The sequence below is a fragment of the Bidens hawaiensis genome, unplaced genomic scaffold (assembly GCF_021521415.1).
Source record: "Bidens hawaiensis isolate Kalapana, Puna unplaced genomic scaffold, B.hawaiensis_p1.1 tig00087384_1, whole genome shotgun sequence".
Classification (NCBI taxonomy): Eukaryota; Viridiplantae; Streptophyta; class Magnoliopsida; order Asterales; family Asteraceae; genus Bidens; species Bidens hawaiensis.
This window is the reverse complement of record NW_027504277.1, coordinates 1-12,460: the sequence shown is the minus strand read 5'-3', so window position 1 is coordinate 12,460 and position 12,460 is coordinate 1. Positions and strand designations below refer to the sequence as shown.

At 38.5% G+C, this 12,460-nt stretch overlaps 2 protein-coding genes across 2 annotated transcripts; both read left to right on the top strand.

The window, feature by feature from the left end:
* Positions 1-270: 270 nt before the first annotated feature.
* Positions 271-3,197, top strand: LOC143607827 (protein KINESIN LIGHT CHAIN-RELATED 2-like). Its single transcript, XM_077083126.1, has 2 exons — positions 271-2,402; positions 3,016-3,197. The coding sequence occupies exons 1-2, from the start codon at positions 517-519 to the stop codon at positions 3,188-3,190; spliced, it is 2,061 nt and encodes a 686-aa protein (XP_076939241.1). The 5' UTR covers positions 271-516; the 3' UTR covers positions 3,191-3,197.
* An 893-nt stretch (positions 3,198-4,090) lies between these two features.
* On the top strand, positions 4,091-5,728 carry LOC143607826 (uncharacterized). The gene is made up of 4 exons (XM_077083125.1): positions 4,091-4,167; positions 4,363-4,507; positions 4,704-4,771; positions 4,885-5,728. Exons 1-4 carry the CDS (start codon positions 4,091-4,093, stop codon positions 4,940-4,942), a joined length of 348 nt encoding a protein of 115 aa, XP_076939240.1. The 3' UTR covers positions 4,943-5,728.
* The last annotated feature ends 6,732 nt before the right edge of the window (positions 5,729-12,460 follow it).

The window sequence follows — 12,460 nt, the reverse complement described above, 5'->3', positions numbered from 1 at the left end:
TCCTTCAAACATATCATATTCATTCACACACAACACATCACGCCCTCTGTTTCTTTCGTCTCATTATATTAATATTAACGGTACGTCTTCAATTCAATTCAATTCAATTCAATTCAATTCCTTCGTTTCTGTTTCCCTGATAATAAATAAATTTAACTGTTTCTACAAATTAGGTCTCGTTTTTGTTTATTTATTATTATTGCGATCATACATTCATCAATTCACATGCCTTTCAGTTTTTAATCCTCATGTTAATTCCTGTTCATGCAGATTGCACAAAACATACAATAAATTAATTCCAATGTTATTCTTTAAATGCATGCTCCTATCAGCATTTGTTATTAATCCTTTCATCTTCTGTTTCAGTTTCATTTTTCTTATATTATCCACAAAACGTTGTTCTGTTTCATAATTTTGTGTTTTCTCATTATATCATTTGGATCATTTTTGAAAATTGCAGCCTGTGTAGATTGAAGGATCTGTGTTTGTAAGACGATACACGATTTTGAACCGAAAATGCCCGAAAATACAACCGAGAAAACCAAAGCAAACCCGAGCAGTGAACCCGAACACAAACAACACTTCACTGACACACGGGTCTCACCAACGAGCCCGTTAAGCACAAGAACAACCGATAACGAGTCATTTAATTTAAGCATTAGCAGTCACAACTCGATCGATCAACTCTACAACAATGTATATGAAATGGAAAGCTCGGATCACTCCACTTCAAGATGTAGTTACTTGTCGTATGGTCAGGAATCACGAATTGATTCCGAGCTACGTTATCTTGCTGGTGGTGACTTTGCAAAAGACTGCAAAGACGCCACTAACAGCAAGATAACTGGTGATGAGAAAGAACCCGAACCCGCACCTGCAGAGGCCCGTGTGTCGGGTGATGAAAAAGAAGACGAAGAGTTGGAAACCACCACCCGTAAAAACAAGAAAACGAAGTCGTCTTCACCGGCTAGATCTTTGTCGCCTGCAAAGATCCCGAAGCCCGGCGTGAAGAAGAAAGCAGCCGGGGTCGGATCAAAGTTGACCGTGAAGAAAACCGAGAAGACTTTGAATACTGATGACCCGAGATACATAGGACAGTATTTGCTAAAGCAGGCTCGGGAATTGGTGTCAACGGGTGGTGACCCGAGAAAGGCGCTTGATTTGGCTTTACGGGCCAAGAATTCGCTCGAAAGTTGTCAAACCGAAAAGCCCGATTTGGAATTTGTGATGTGTTTGCATATGGTGGCAGCACTTTATTGCATTTTAAGGCAGTATGATGACGCGATACCCGTTGTTGAACAGTCAATCGGCCTCACGAAAATAAACGAGGGCCAAAAACACTTGTTGGCTAAGTTTGCGGGGTGTATGCAACTCGGTGACACATACGCGATGCAAGGAAATATTGAAAAATCGATACTATGTTATAAAGCGGGTTTGGAGATTCAGAAACATGTTTTGAGTGAAAATGACGCGCGGTTAGGTGAGACGTGTCGGTATGTAGCCGAGGCTCACGTTCAAGCGATGCAGTTTGACGAGGCGAAAATATTATGTACACGGGCTATTGAAATACACGGGAAAAACGGGACGAGTAACTCGTTAGAAGAAGCAGCAGACCGGAGGCTAATGGGCTTGATTTGTGACTCGACGGGGAATTACGAAACTGCCATCGAGCATTACGTGTTGGCCCGAATGGCCATGACATCAAACGGGCATGAGTCCGATGTGGCGGCTATTGATGTGTGTATCGGTGACGCGTATCTATCATTGGCCCGTTATGACGAGGCTATTTTCACTTATCAGAAAGCGCTTAACGTTTTTCGGTTTACGAAAGGAGATAATCATCCATCAGTCGCTTCGGTTTACGTTCGTTTGGCGGATCTTTACAACAAAATCGGGAAGTTTCGAAAGTCGGAAACGTATTGTGAACACGCGTTGCGTATATACGTTAAGCCGAATCCCAAAGGCCCGAATGATGAAATTGCAAACGGGCTTATTGAAGTATCCGCGATTTATGAGTCAATGAACAAGTTGGACCGGGCTCTTGACTTGCTCAAGAAGTCACTTAAGGCTTATGGAACGGGCCCGGGTCAAGTGACCACTGTGGCAGGAGTGGAGGCTCAGATTGGGGTTTTATGTTACATGATGGGTAGTTATTTTGACTCGTATGAGTATTTTAAAAGTGCGATTTTAAAGTTTCGGGCTGCGGGTGAAAAGAAATCGGGCGTTTTTGGGGTTACTTTGAATCAAATGGGACTAGCGTGCGTTCAGATTGGGTCGTTTGTTGAAGCTGCTGATGTGTTTGAGGAAGCTAGGAGTGTTTTGGAGACAGAATATGGGCCTCATCATCCTAATACTCTTGGGGTTTATAGTAATCTTGCTGGTACTTATGATGCAATGGGAAGGTATTCGGATTTTAATAATTTTATCTTTAATGTTAATAAACCACCTAAAACAAAACTGTCTAAACCAAAGCTAGTCGGCCGGTTTGTGATTTATATGGTACTGTTTGACTATTTGGCGACATTTTGGAACTTGTAATCGGTCATATAAATTTTACTCACAGCTTAATCTATATTTACTTGAATCTTTATCATTTCAAAAATTCTAATACTAACCCATCATTTAGAAAAAAAAAATAGTTTTTTAAAAAGTTCCCACACTGTCGAAACCGAACTGTCAAATTGCTAAAACTCGCCAGTCTGCACGTCCCCCTAGGGGCGAGTACTACACGTGCTCGTAAGTAAATTAAGAAACGAGTCTTCTCTACGTAGTAGAATCTGAATAGCTTTATCATTTTGAAATTTCTAGCACAAACTGACCAATTTGAAATAAATCTATAAACAAAAATCGTTTTAAACTATTAAAACAGAACTGTCAGACTGTTTAAACCGACCAGTCTGGCAGTCTGTGCCTAATCCAGCTGGTTTGGTTTGTGTATCTTGAAAAAGTAGTTAGCGGTTTGGCCCAAAATTTGTGTCAAGGATTGTATGATGATTTTTGAACACGTTTGTATAGGTGGGACGAGGCAATTGAGATATTGGAATATGTTGTCGGGATGAGAGAGGATAAACTTGGAACGGCGAATCCTGATGTGGACAACGAGAAGCAGTGGCTGGTGGATCTGTTGAAAGAATCCGGCAGGGATCGGAGGAAGGGATCCCGGTCACTGGAGTTTCTTCTTGATGGTTGATCAATCAACAATGCCTTTTTTTAATTTAAGTTTTATACTTTTGTAGTATTAACAAAAATGTATAGTTTTGTTCTCTGTTTATTTATTTTGTTATTATGGCTTTTTTTTCTAATTCAAAGCCTTTTAAAGACATACAAATTAGAAGTTACAAAAGGAAAATATCAATGGGTCAACCACCCACTGATCACATTATCATTATTGAAAGAGTAAACTGCATTATTGAAAGAGTATATTGCGGTTTTTGTCCTTGTGATTTTTCTAAATTTATGGTTTTAGTCTAATAGTTTCAAATTTGTGATTTTCATCACTGGGCAGTTTTGTCCTTTTCGTTTGTATGGTCAAGCTACGAATACACATCTCGTGTTCTGGACCTCGTTCATATATTTCACCCTATGTAATAATGGTTGGAAGTGTACATATACTACTAACGCATTATGCAAACTCACTGCATATGGGTGATTGGTCATATAACATAGGCAAATGGTCATATGGGTCGTATGAAAGCTAAATCAACGGCTCAAATATGATGTGTCTGACTGACAAATAAGCGTCTATTACGACCATCATCATATCGACGCTTTCTGTATTAACCATTTTTTCACTCCGTATATTGCCGTTTCAAAAAAAAAATGGGGTTGGTCAATCAAATAAGAGGAATCATCTGTTTTTTTAATAATAGGTTTACTAAAATGGGCACAGAAGTTACCACGTAAGCATTGAAGAAATGACGCCACGTCAGTAGCAGAAAGAGTCATTGAGTTGAGTGAGAAATGCGCGGGCGAGGGTTGATGGCTTCCCGATAAACTCCATACATCAATCACACAAGAAGAAGAAGAAGAAGAAGAAGAGGAAAACATGATATTAATTCAATTCAATTCAATTAATAATATTGTATTGAAAATGGGAGGCTTTTTGTCATCGGAGAAAGTACCTCCACCGCCGCTCTTCGATTTCCCTCCGCTTGCTGCTCGTACCAGGTCCAGCTCTCTGCTTATTTCTTCTTCCTTCATTAACCTATCCATTATGCGATCGAATCAGTGTTTGCTATATGTTATGATTAAATCTGAATTATGCAAAAAGTTATTCATATTCCCTGCTTATGCTGATTATCCTTGGAAATTAATCAAATAGATATATGGCTTTGATTATAATAAACTCTTTAAGTCATGCAGGATGTTGGAGTCGTCATATAATCTCTTATTTGGGAAGCTCGTCTTAAAAAGCCTCTTCGAAGATTATTTTGATGCAGCAAATCATTTCAGTACGATATTCTTATTGAAGCCAATTGAAGATCGTCATGTAGATTTAGTAGCATCTGTATCCATCAAAACATTTCATTACTCACTCGCACATTACGTTTTGTTCAATATATATATATATATATATATATATATATATATATATATATATATATATATATATATATATATATTTATGTACTTATGTTTCATTTAGAGTTTGTAGTCCACTTTTATAACAAAACAAATTGAAAAGTTCCTTAGCCCACATTCAGGTTTCAGGTCCTCTTGATAACAAGCCTGAGGAGCCAATAGTTGGTAATGCATTATTTCGCTGGCAAAGGTATTATTATCCTTCAGTTTTGTTACTGGCTTTTCTTCTAGTGATTGCGGATTGCTATTTACTTCTTTTGGTATTATATAAAGTAAACCTCTTTTTTTAAATGTTTGTCACAGTGATGCTGAAGATCCTCACACATTCACAGATCTTTATGTATCCAGTGCTGATCTGTAAGTAGTAATTTTGTCTTCCATCGAAAGTAAATTTTATGTTTAATATATTATTCCTTTATGTTCTTGCATGTTTGTATATCCAGGATTTTACTCATGAGAGAATGCGCATACTACCCAAAATACGGTTTTGAAGCATTTGGCATTTTCCAAGTGCTTAAAAAACAGAGGTTTGATCATCCGGATCGAGCAAAACGATTCGTTTCAAATCTCTTTGACTTTCTTATTATGGTTTTATATTCATTTGCAAAGTTTACCTTTTGTACAGAATATGTTCAGAAGACTATGGTACAATGGGATTGAGATTTGGCTCATCACATTTATCATTTGTAACCACATTTTTGCCATATTCAGGTATGTAATGCAATGCATGTTTAAGAACTAATCTGCTTTTCAGATACCTTAATGATTTAATGTTCCTTTCAGCTTTACTACTTTTCATTTGCCTTTATGTAATACTACTGATATAGCAACACTGAGTTTTTCTTTATAATTTTCAGATTGTAGTGGGAAATGACTTCCCGAAATCTGCATGGCTGGTGACCAAGATGGGAAGGTTAACTGCTGGAGTCCAATGCGATCCTCAGTGTAAGATTTTTCGTGCCATTTCTTATATATTGTGATTATCTGTCCAATTTCCAAAGTGCTTTACTCTTTGCTCTTTTGAAGAAAAACTTATTTTTTATGAAAGCAGTTATTGGTCATCCACTCATCCATGGTTCTTATTACCCTATATGCATACTTAACTTTTTTGATAAATTTGATATGACTTGTATATGTGGTATAATATGATTCAACTAGTTATGTTCTCTATACTCCATGTAGTCATTCTCTATAAACATTGTTGCTTTTTTTTAAATATTTTATTGAAGTTGTAAGTTGGCATGCTCTCATGGTTTCTGTGATTTGAGTAGTTGAAAAGGATGGTGGTGCAAAATATAAAAATTTGAAGAACTGGAATTGCGCCATAGGCTATGGAATCGGATCTGGCAGCCCATTAAGCCCATCTTTTAATTTCGGTCTCGAATTTGCACAGAACTCTCAGGTTTCCTTTTGTTTATGGTTTCTTGAATTATCATTAAAACATTGTCCGTTTTGTACTAGTTTACTATTTATTCTCTCCCACTTTTGTGCGCATTGTTCTTTCTTGCTTTTTTTAATACTCCACAAGAAGTACTTATATTTCATTATGAAACCTCAACTGCAGTTCATAGCCTCTTTCTATCAGCATGTGGTAGTCCAACGAAGGGTACTCTCTCTCTCTCTCACGCACACATATATGTATATATAGTATACAATTATTTGTCTAAGCGATTGATGATAGATTATTGAATTATGCAGGTAAAGAATCCACTAGAAGAGAGTGAAGTAATTGGAATTACTAATTACATAGACTTTGGATTTGAGCTGCTGACAAGGTAATTTATAGCATGTTCACTGTTCAGTGTGAAATCCATTAACACATGATTTAAAAAGAGAATCTGGTCTTTACATTTGTGAACAGAATGAATGAACAAAAAGGATCAAACAACATCCAAGATTCCACCTTCAATATTGGTGCATCTTGGCAAGCCAATAAAAACATCTTGCTAAAGGTTAGCTGTCTTGATTTCACTGCAATGTTTCACATGTGAATTATCATGTTAAGTTTTGAATTTTGATCATGTCTTGTACAGGGAAAAGTGGGCCCTACTAGTTCATCAGTGTCCTTATCTTTCAAGTCATGGTGGAAACCTGCATTCAGTTTCAGTGCGTCAGGTATAACTTATGTGATGAAATGTATTTGTAGCAGCAGAATATATTTTGTAAAAGTTTGCATCTACTAGACTGATTACAAAGGCTATATAAAGCGGATTACAATATACATACAAGGAAAGGAGAGAACTAGGTCTAAATCTATGATAATCAATAATATATCAAAAAGTAGTTTAAGCTATAAACAGGAATACATTTAATACATAGTCAATGATTAGTATCCTTAACATGCCCCCGCAAGATGAATCAGAGACTCCAATCTTGGATCAAAGGCGATGAAATGGACCTGGCCGAGGGGTTTAGTGAGCACATCAGCAAGTTGAACAGCAGAATGAATGTGTAGAACCCGTAATGAAGCATTAGTTACTTATTCCCTAACAAAGTGATGATCGAGTGCCACGTGTTTCATACATGAATGATAGACCGAGTTGGCACACGAATAAGTAGCACCAGCAATATCATGTAGGAGATTTACTGATTGATAGATCAAGTTCCAATAGTAGGTTTCTCCATTTGCTAATAATGCCTTGTACACCTAGCTTCAGTTGAAAATTGAGAAATCGATTTCTGACGCTTCAAACGCCATGAGAGTATGTAGGAACCAAGGTAGATAATATAGGCAGTTGCGGTGTGCCCCCTGTAGGCCATTCCACCCCAATCATAATTGGTAAAGGCCGTAAGTTCAATGGGAGAATCACGGTTTATAAACAAACCGTGATGAATTATGCCTTTCAAGTACCGGAGAACGCGTTGCATGAATGTATTGACTATTGAGAGAGCTTGTTGACTGCGTAAGAAACATCGGGTTGAGTAAAACCAAGATGTTGAGCCCACCAATTGATGATATGTTGTAGGGCCAATGGTAGGCGAACCATCAATAAGAGAAAGTGACTCGGTAGAACTAAGGGGTGAGGAAATGGGTTTAGCTCTGTCGATTTTAAACTTGGTGAGTAGACTTTGTACGTAAGCATGTTGGGATAGAAATAAACCAGTAGTGGTGGAAATAACTTTTATACCAAGGAAGTAGTGTAACCAAGGTTGCAAAAGTCGTTAGGTGCTCCCAGGGTGGTCGACTAGGGAGTTGCGAGTACTCGGTCTAGGCGGGGTGTACTCAGAGAGTACTCGGACATGGTATTTTATAAATAATTAATTTTTCAAAGATTATATATATGTCAAATATCAAAAGTTTACTGAATTTTTTACAAAATCCAAAAGAAAAATACGAAAACCAATCAGTAACTACATATTAGTTCAAGAACATGTCTCAATTGATGAAAGACGTACCTCAATCGAACTTGAGTAAGAGGTTTGCGAGTTTAGAACTTTGAATTGGATGATAACAATGGTGGTTGCGAGTTCATAATTGAAATTAGGTTGCATCTAAGCATGAAAAAAAAAAGCAATAGTGGGCTCTTGGAGAACCTGATTTTTTTTTTAATAAAAGTCAAAATTTTGTTAAGACCGAGTTGGAGCACCTAGTCCGAGTATACCCGCCCATGGTTGTAAAAATCGCGCCTAGGCGCCGAATACTCAACGAGTAATCCCCGCCTAGGCCGAGTTCTTGGTGAGCCATCCCCGAGTACTCACTGACTAAGGGGCTGTTTGGCAAACATCTGAATTATTAAGTGCTGAATAGGTAAGAGGTCTGAATGAGTAAGATGATCTGAACCAGTAAGAGCTTAATGAAATGTATTTGTTTGGTTAGACATCTGAATAACTGTGCAAAATTATTATTTTACCCCTTTGCATAGATTTGGTATTAATCTCATTCAAAAGATCTAAATGATTTTAAACAAACTAGATTTATATTCATTATTGAAAAAAAATATCAATGTATTTTTTAGTTCTTTAAACAAAAAACGGGAAATTAGAATCTATAAGTATTATAAAGTTAAGAATTTTTAAACTATTTATACAAATAATATAATACTAAACAAAATTGTAACAAAATTATTATATTAATAATACAATACTAAACAGATGAAGATAGTAACAAATATATATTGTCCCCAATTTGTTCAGTTTCCAACTCCAAAACCAGAAACCGGTAACGGGTCTCCACCGGAGAACCTCAAGAGAGGCGGTGCACGGCGGCTAGTGATGGTGGTGTGTTGGCAGACTCTTGTTGAACAAAATAACCTTTCCCCTTCGTCTCTTACCCTTTTTCTCTGGTCAAATAAAGCCCTATTGATTTTCCGGTGACCTTGTTAATGACGGCATTGGAAGGGTGGATGCAACAATAAATGGTGAAAGGTTGTGGTGGCTGTGTTCGGTTGTGGCTGGGGTCGGTTTTACGGCGAGAATGGGTGACGGCGGATAGGGTTCCCACCAAGAGCCGCATCTCCGGCGAGCCCTTGCTCACGCATGGTGGCTGGACGATAATGGAGGGTAATTTGGTCTTAATTTCTTTTAGCAGCCATCTGATTCATTCAGCATCAATTTCACACTGAACCATTCAGAGGTAAAGTATATGACCGAATCAGACCCAAGGGTTGAACCATACGCTCTGAATCTGACCGATTCAGACGTTTGCCTCTTAATGGTTCAGATTCAGACTCTACCAAACAGCCCCTAAGACCTAGTACTCCCAACTCCCCAGTCGACCGCCTAGGGTCCGCCTAACGACTTTTGCAACCTTGTACCCGCCTAGGTTCGAGTTGGACCGCCTAGGACCAATTTCGATTTTTTTTACAACACTGAGTTTGGCATGCCAAGATCTTTAATGGAAAGTTTTTCGGATAATGCATGAATGATATGTTGAATAAATGCATTGTTGTTGTCGGTCAATACATATCGTCAACATATACCAAAAAACAGGAGGCAGTTCCATTCCGATTGTAGACGAACAGAGATGGATTAGCTAACGATATGCGAAAACCAAGTTTAAGAAGGAACATGGCAAGTTTTTTTTGTGTACCAAGCACGCGGTGCTTACTTGAGCCCATAGAGGGATTTTCAAAGACGACAATGGTGATTGAGAAGATCTAGATTAACATAGCCCGGAGGTTGAGACTTAAACATCTTCATGCAAGGTTCCTTGCAAGAAGGTATTGTTAACATTGAGTTGCGGGATAGGCCTGTTTTGAAATAAGGCAATACCAAGAACCGTTCGGATAGTTACGGGTATAGTGACCGGACTAAACATTTCAAAGTAATCCTTGTCATACTCTTAAAGGAACCCCTTGGCAACTAAGCGAGCCTTATATTTCTCAAAGGATCCATCATGGCGTCGTTTGATGCAAAATACCTATTTGCAACCGAGAGGTTTATGTTGCGAAGGAGGGGCAAGTTCCCAAGTGGCGTTTATGAGAAGAGCATTAAGTCATTATCCATTACCTTTCGCCACTCGGGATCTTTTAAGGCTTGATTGTGAGTTGTTAGTTCAAGGTTCTTAGAAATTGGATGAAGTGCAGTGTGGTTGATAAATTTAGGATTACAATACATGGAATTGGTTTGTGGGTGCGCAAGGGTAGAGGAGAAGTGGGAGTTGATGAATCAAATGAATCTAAGTGAGGAGTACGTGGAGCTGTAGGGATGGATGGAAATGAAAGTGGGGTGGTCGAGGAAGTGGCGTGGGGCACCGGTTTGAGATTGAGAAATAGGAATTCGGTAGTGTGTTGAGGGTGAGCGAGAGTGTAGGAAACAGGTGGTGGACAGTTGGAGTATGCTGCTGGAGGAGGGGAATGGGTCTGAGAGGTTATGTGTGGGTCTATTCGGTCATGTGGTGGTTGATGGGCTTGAGATGGCATATCTGGCCAGGTGGTGGATATTGATTATAAACCAAAATAGGCGTTTGGGCCTGTTAACAGGAAGTGGGTGATGAATGGTAGTTTGTGATAGGGCTAGGGGAAAGGGTTGGTCTAATGGCATGCTAAAAAATTCGTCCACAGTGGGAATGGACAGGAATTACTTGGAGATTTTAATGGAAATTCGGACTCGAAAAATCCACGTGTCCGGAGTGAGAGTTGCCGGTTGGTGTGTCTGGAGTGAGTGTTGTCGGTGGTGTAATCATATCATTTGTAGGCCAATTTGGAATTTGAGTAGCCTAGGAACACGCATTATATTGAGAGTGGGTGAAGTTTGGACTTTGCATACGGATGAAGCCACAGATAGCATAAGCATCCAAAGGATTTGAGATTGTTGTAGGTCGGGTTTTGGTTATAAAGGGTGGAATATGAGCGCTGGAAATCAAGAATCAGAGTGGCTACACGATTTTTGAGGTAAACCAGGTTTGAAATGCATGTGTCCAAAATGAGAAAGGAAGATGACTATAGTGAAGAAGGGGCTAAACGGCCTCCGCGATGTGACGATGATGGCAACACCATTTGCTATGAATTATTGAGTGGGGTTGGGGGGGGGGGGGGGGGGTTGAAATGAGAGAAACCTTGAGATTGAAGATAGGAAGTAAGACCAATGTATTCTCCACTATTATCGGTGAAAACATAAACCAAGGGGTTTGAAAACAATTTCCAACTAGCAATTTGAATTGTGGAAATAAAGTAGAGACATGGGATTTATGTTTCAACCGAATATAGCCAAAGGTACTTGGTGTCAAAATCTACAAAAATCACATAATAGGTGAAGCCATCAATTGATTTTCTATCGTTCCCCAAACATCTATATATATTAGCTGTAAGGGTTTTGTAGTAGTATAAATGAGTTAATGCCAAAGGAATCCTTGTGACTTTATTGATAGAACACGAATTACAACGGAAATTTTGAAGATTAAAATGTATACCTAAGCATTTGGCTATTTTGTTGAGAATCCGTATGGAAGGGTGCCCAAGTTTGTGATGCCAATCATGAGACGCAGTGGTTGAGACCACATTTATTTGAGGCAAGGATGAAAGATTTACATAGTAGACATCAAGGTAATAACCCCCCTCTCTTGTGCATTAGACGTGCCCCCTTTGAAGATCTTTGACAAAGAAATGCGTAGGAAAGAATTCAATAGAAACATGATTACCTTTGTATAATTTTGCAACATAAATGAGTTTATAGTTAGCAAGAGGAACACACAAAACGTCTTTTAATGAAAGGGAATCATGATAGATATGGTTTTTAGCATTGCCAAGGACAATTTCATTCGGTTTGTCATACTCGGATAGAGATTGAACGAACGAACGGTCAGTGGTGACATGGTGGGAGGCCCCATTGTCAAACATACAGGGGCGAGAAGTAGTGACATTAACTAACCAGATTTTGGGTCATAGAACCACCTATTGTGACTTGATGTATACTATGTAAATCTTCCATCATTGCTTCAGATAAATACGATCACAACCTCTTCATCTTTTGATTTTCATTACAAACGGGGGCACCCTTCCATTTGGATTCTCAAGAAAATAGCCAAATGCTTAGGTTTACATTTTAATCTTCAAATATTCCATTGTAATTCGTGTTCTGTTAATAAAAGTCACAAGGCTTCCTTTGACATAAACTCATTTACTACCAAAACCTTATAACTAATCTATTCGGATGTTTGGGACCAGTAGAAAATCAATTGATGGCTTCACCTATTATGTGATTTTTGTAGATTTTCACGAAGAAAACGAGCAAGCTTCCTATAATCTGCAGCTTTGTGACCTGCAAAGTTACAAAATTGACAACAAATGTTGTTACGGTTTTCATGATTACTTCCATTGCTCTATTAGAGTGAGATTCGTCGGACCACTGATTGTGAGATGTTTTGTTATTGGAATTGGCATGATTATTTCCATTAGAATGAGAGTCGTTGGATCAGTGATTGCAAGATGTTTTGTTGTTG

What these genes read in the sequence shown, in the direction of transcription:
- LOC143607827 (XM_077083126.1), top strand. Translation starts at nt 517, where the DNA reads ATGCCCGAAAATACAACCGAGAAAACCAAAGCAAACCCGAGCAGTGAA. An exon ending in ACTTATGATGCAATGGGAAG is followed by an intron (nt 2,403 to 3,015) that starts GTATTCGGATTT and finishes ACGTTTGTATAG; the next exon opens with GTGGGACGAGGCAATTGAGA.
- LOC143607826 (XM_077083125.1), top strand. Translation starts at nt 4,091, where the DNA reads ATGGGAGGCTTTTTGTCATCGGAGAAAGTACCTCCACCGCCGCTCTTC. An exon ending in ATGTAGATTTAGTAGCATCT is followed by an intron (nt 4,508 to 4,703) that starts GTATCCATCAAA and finishes GCCCACATTCAG; the next exon opens with GTTTCAGGTCCTCTTGATAA. An exon ending in GCATTATTTCGCTGGCAAAG is followed by an intron (nt 4,772 to 4,884) that starts GTATTATTATCC and finishes TGTTTGTCACAG; the next exon opens with TGATGCTGAAGATCCTCACA.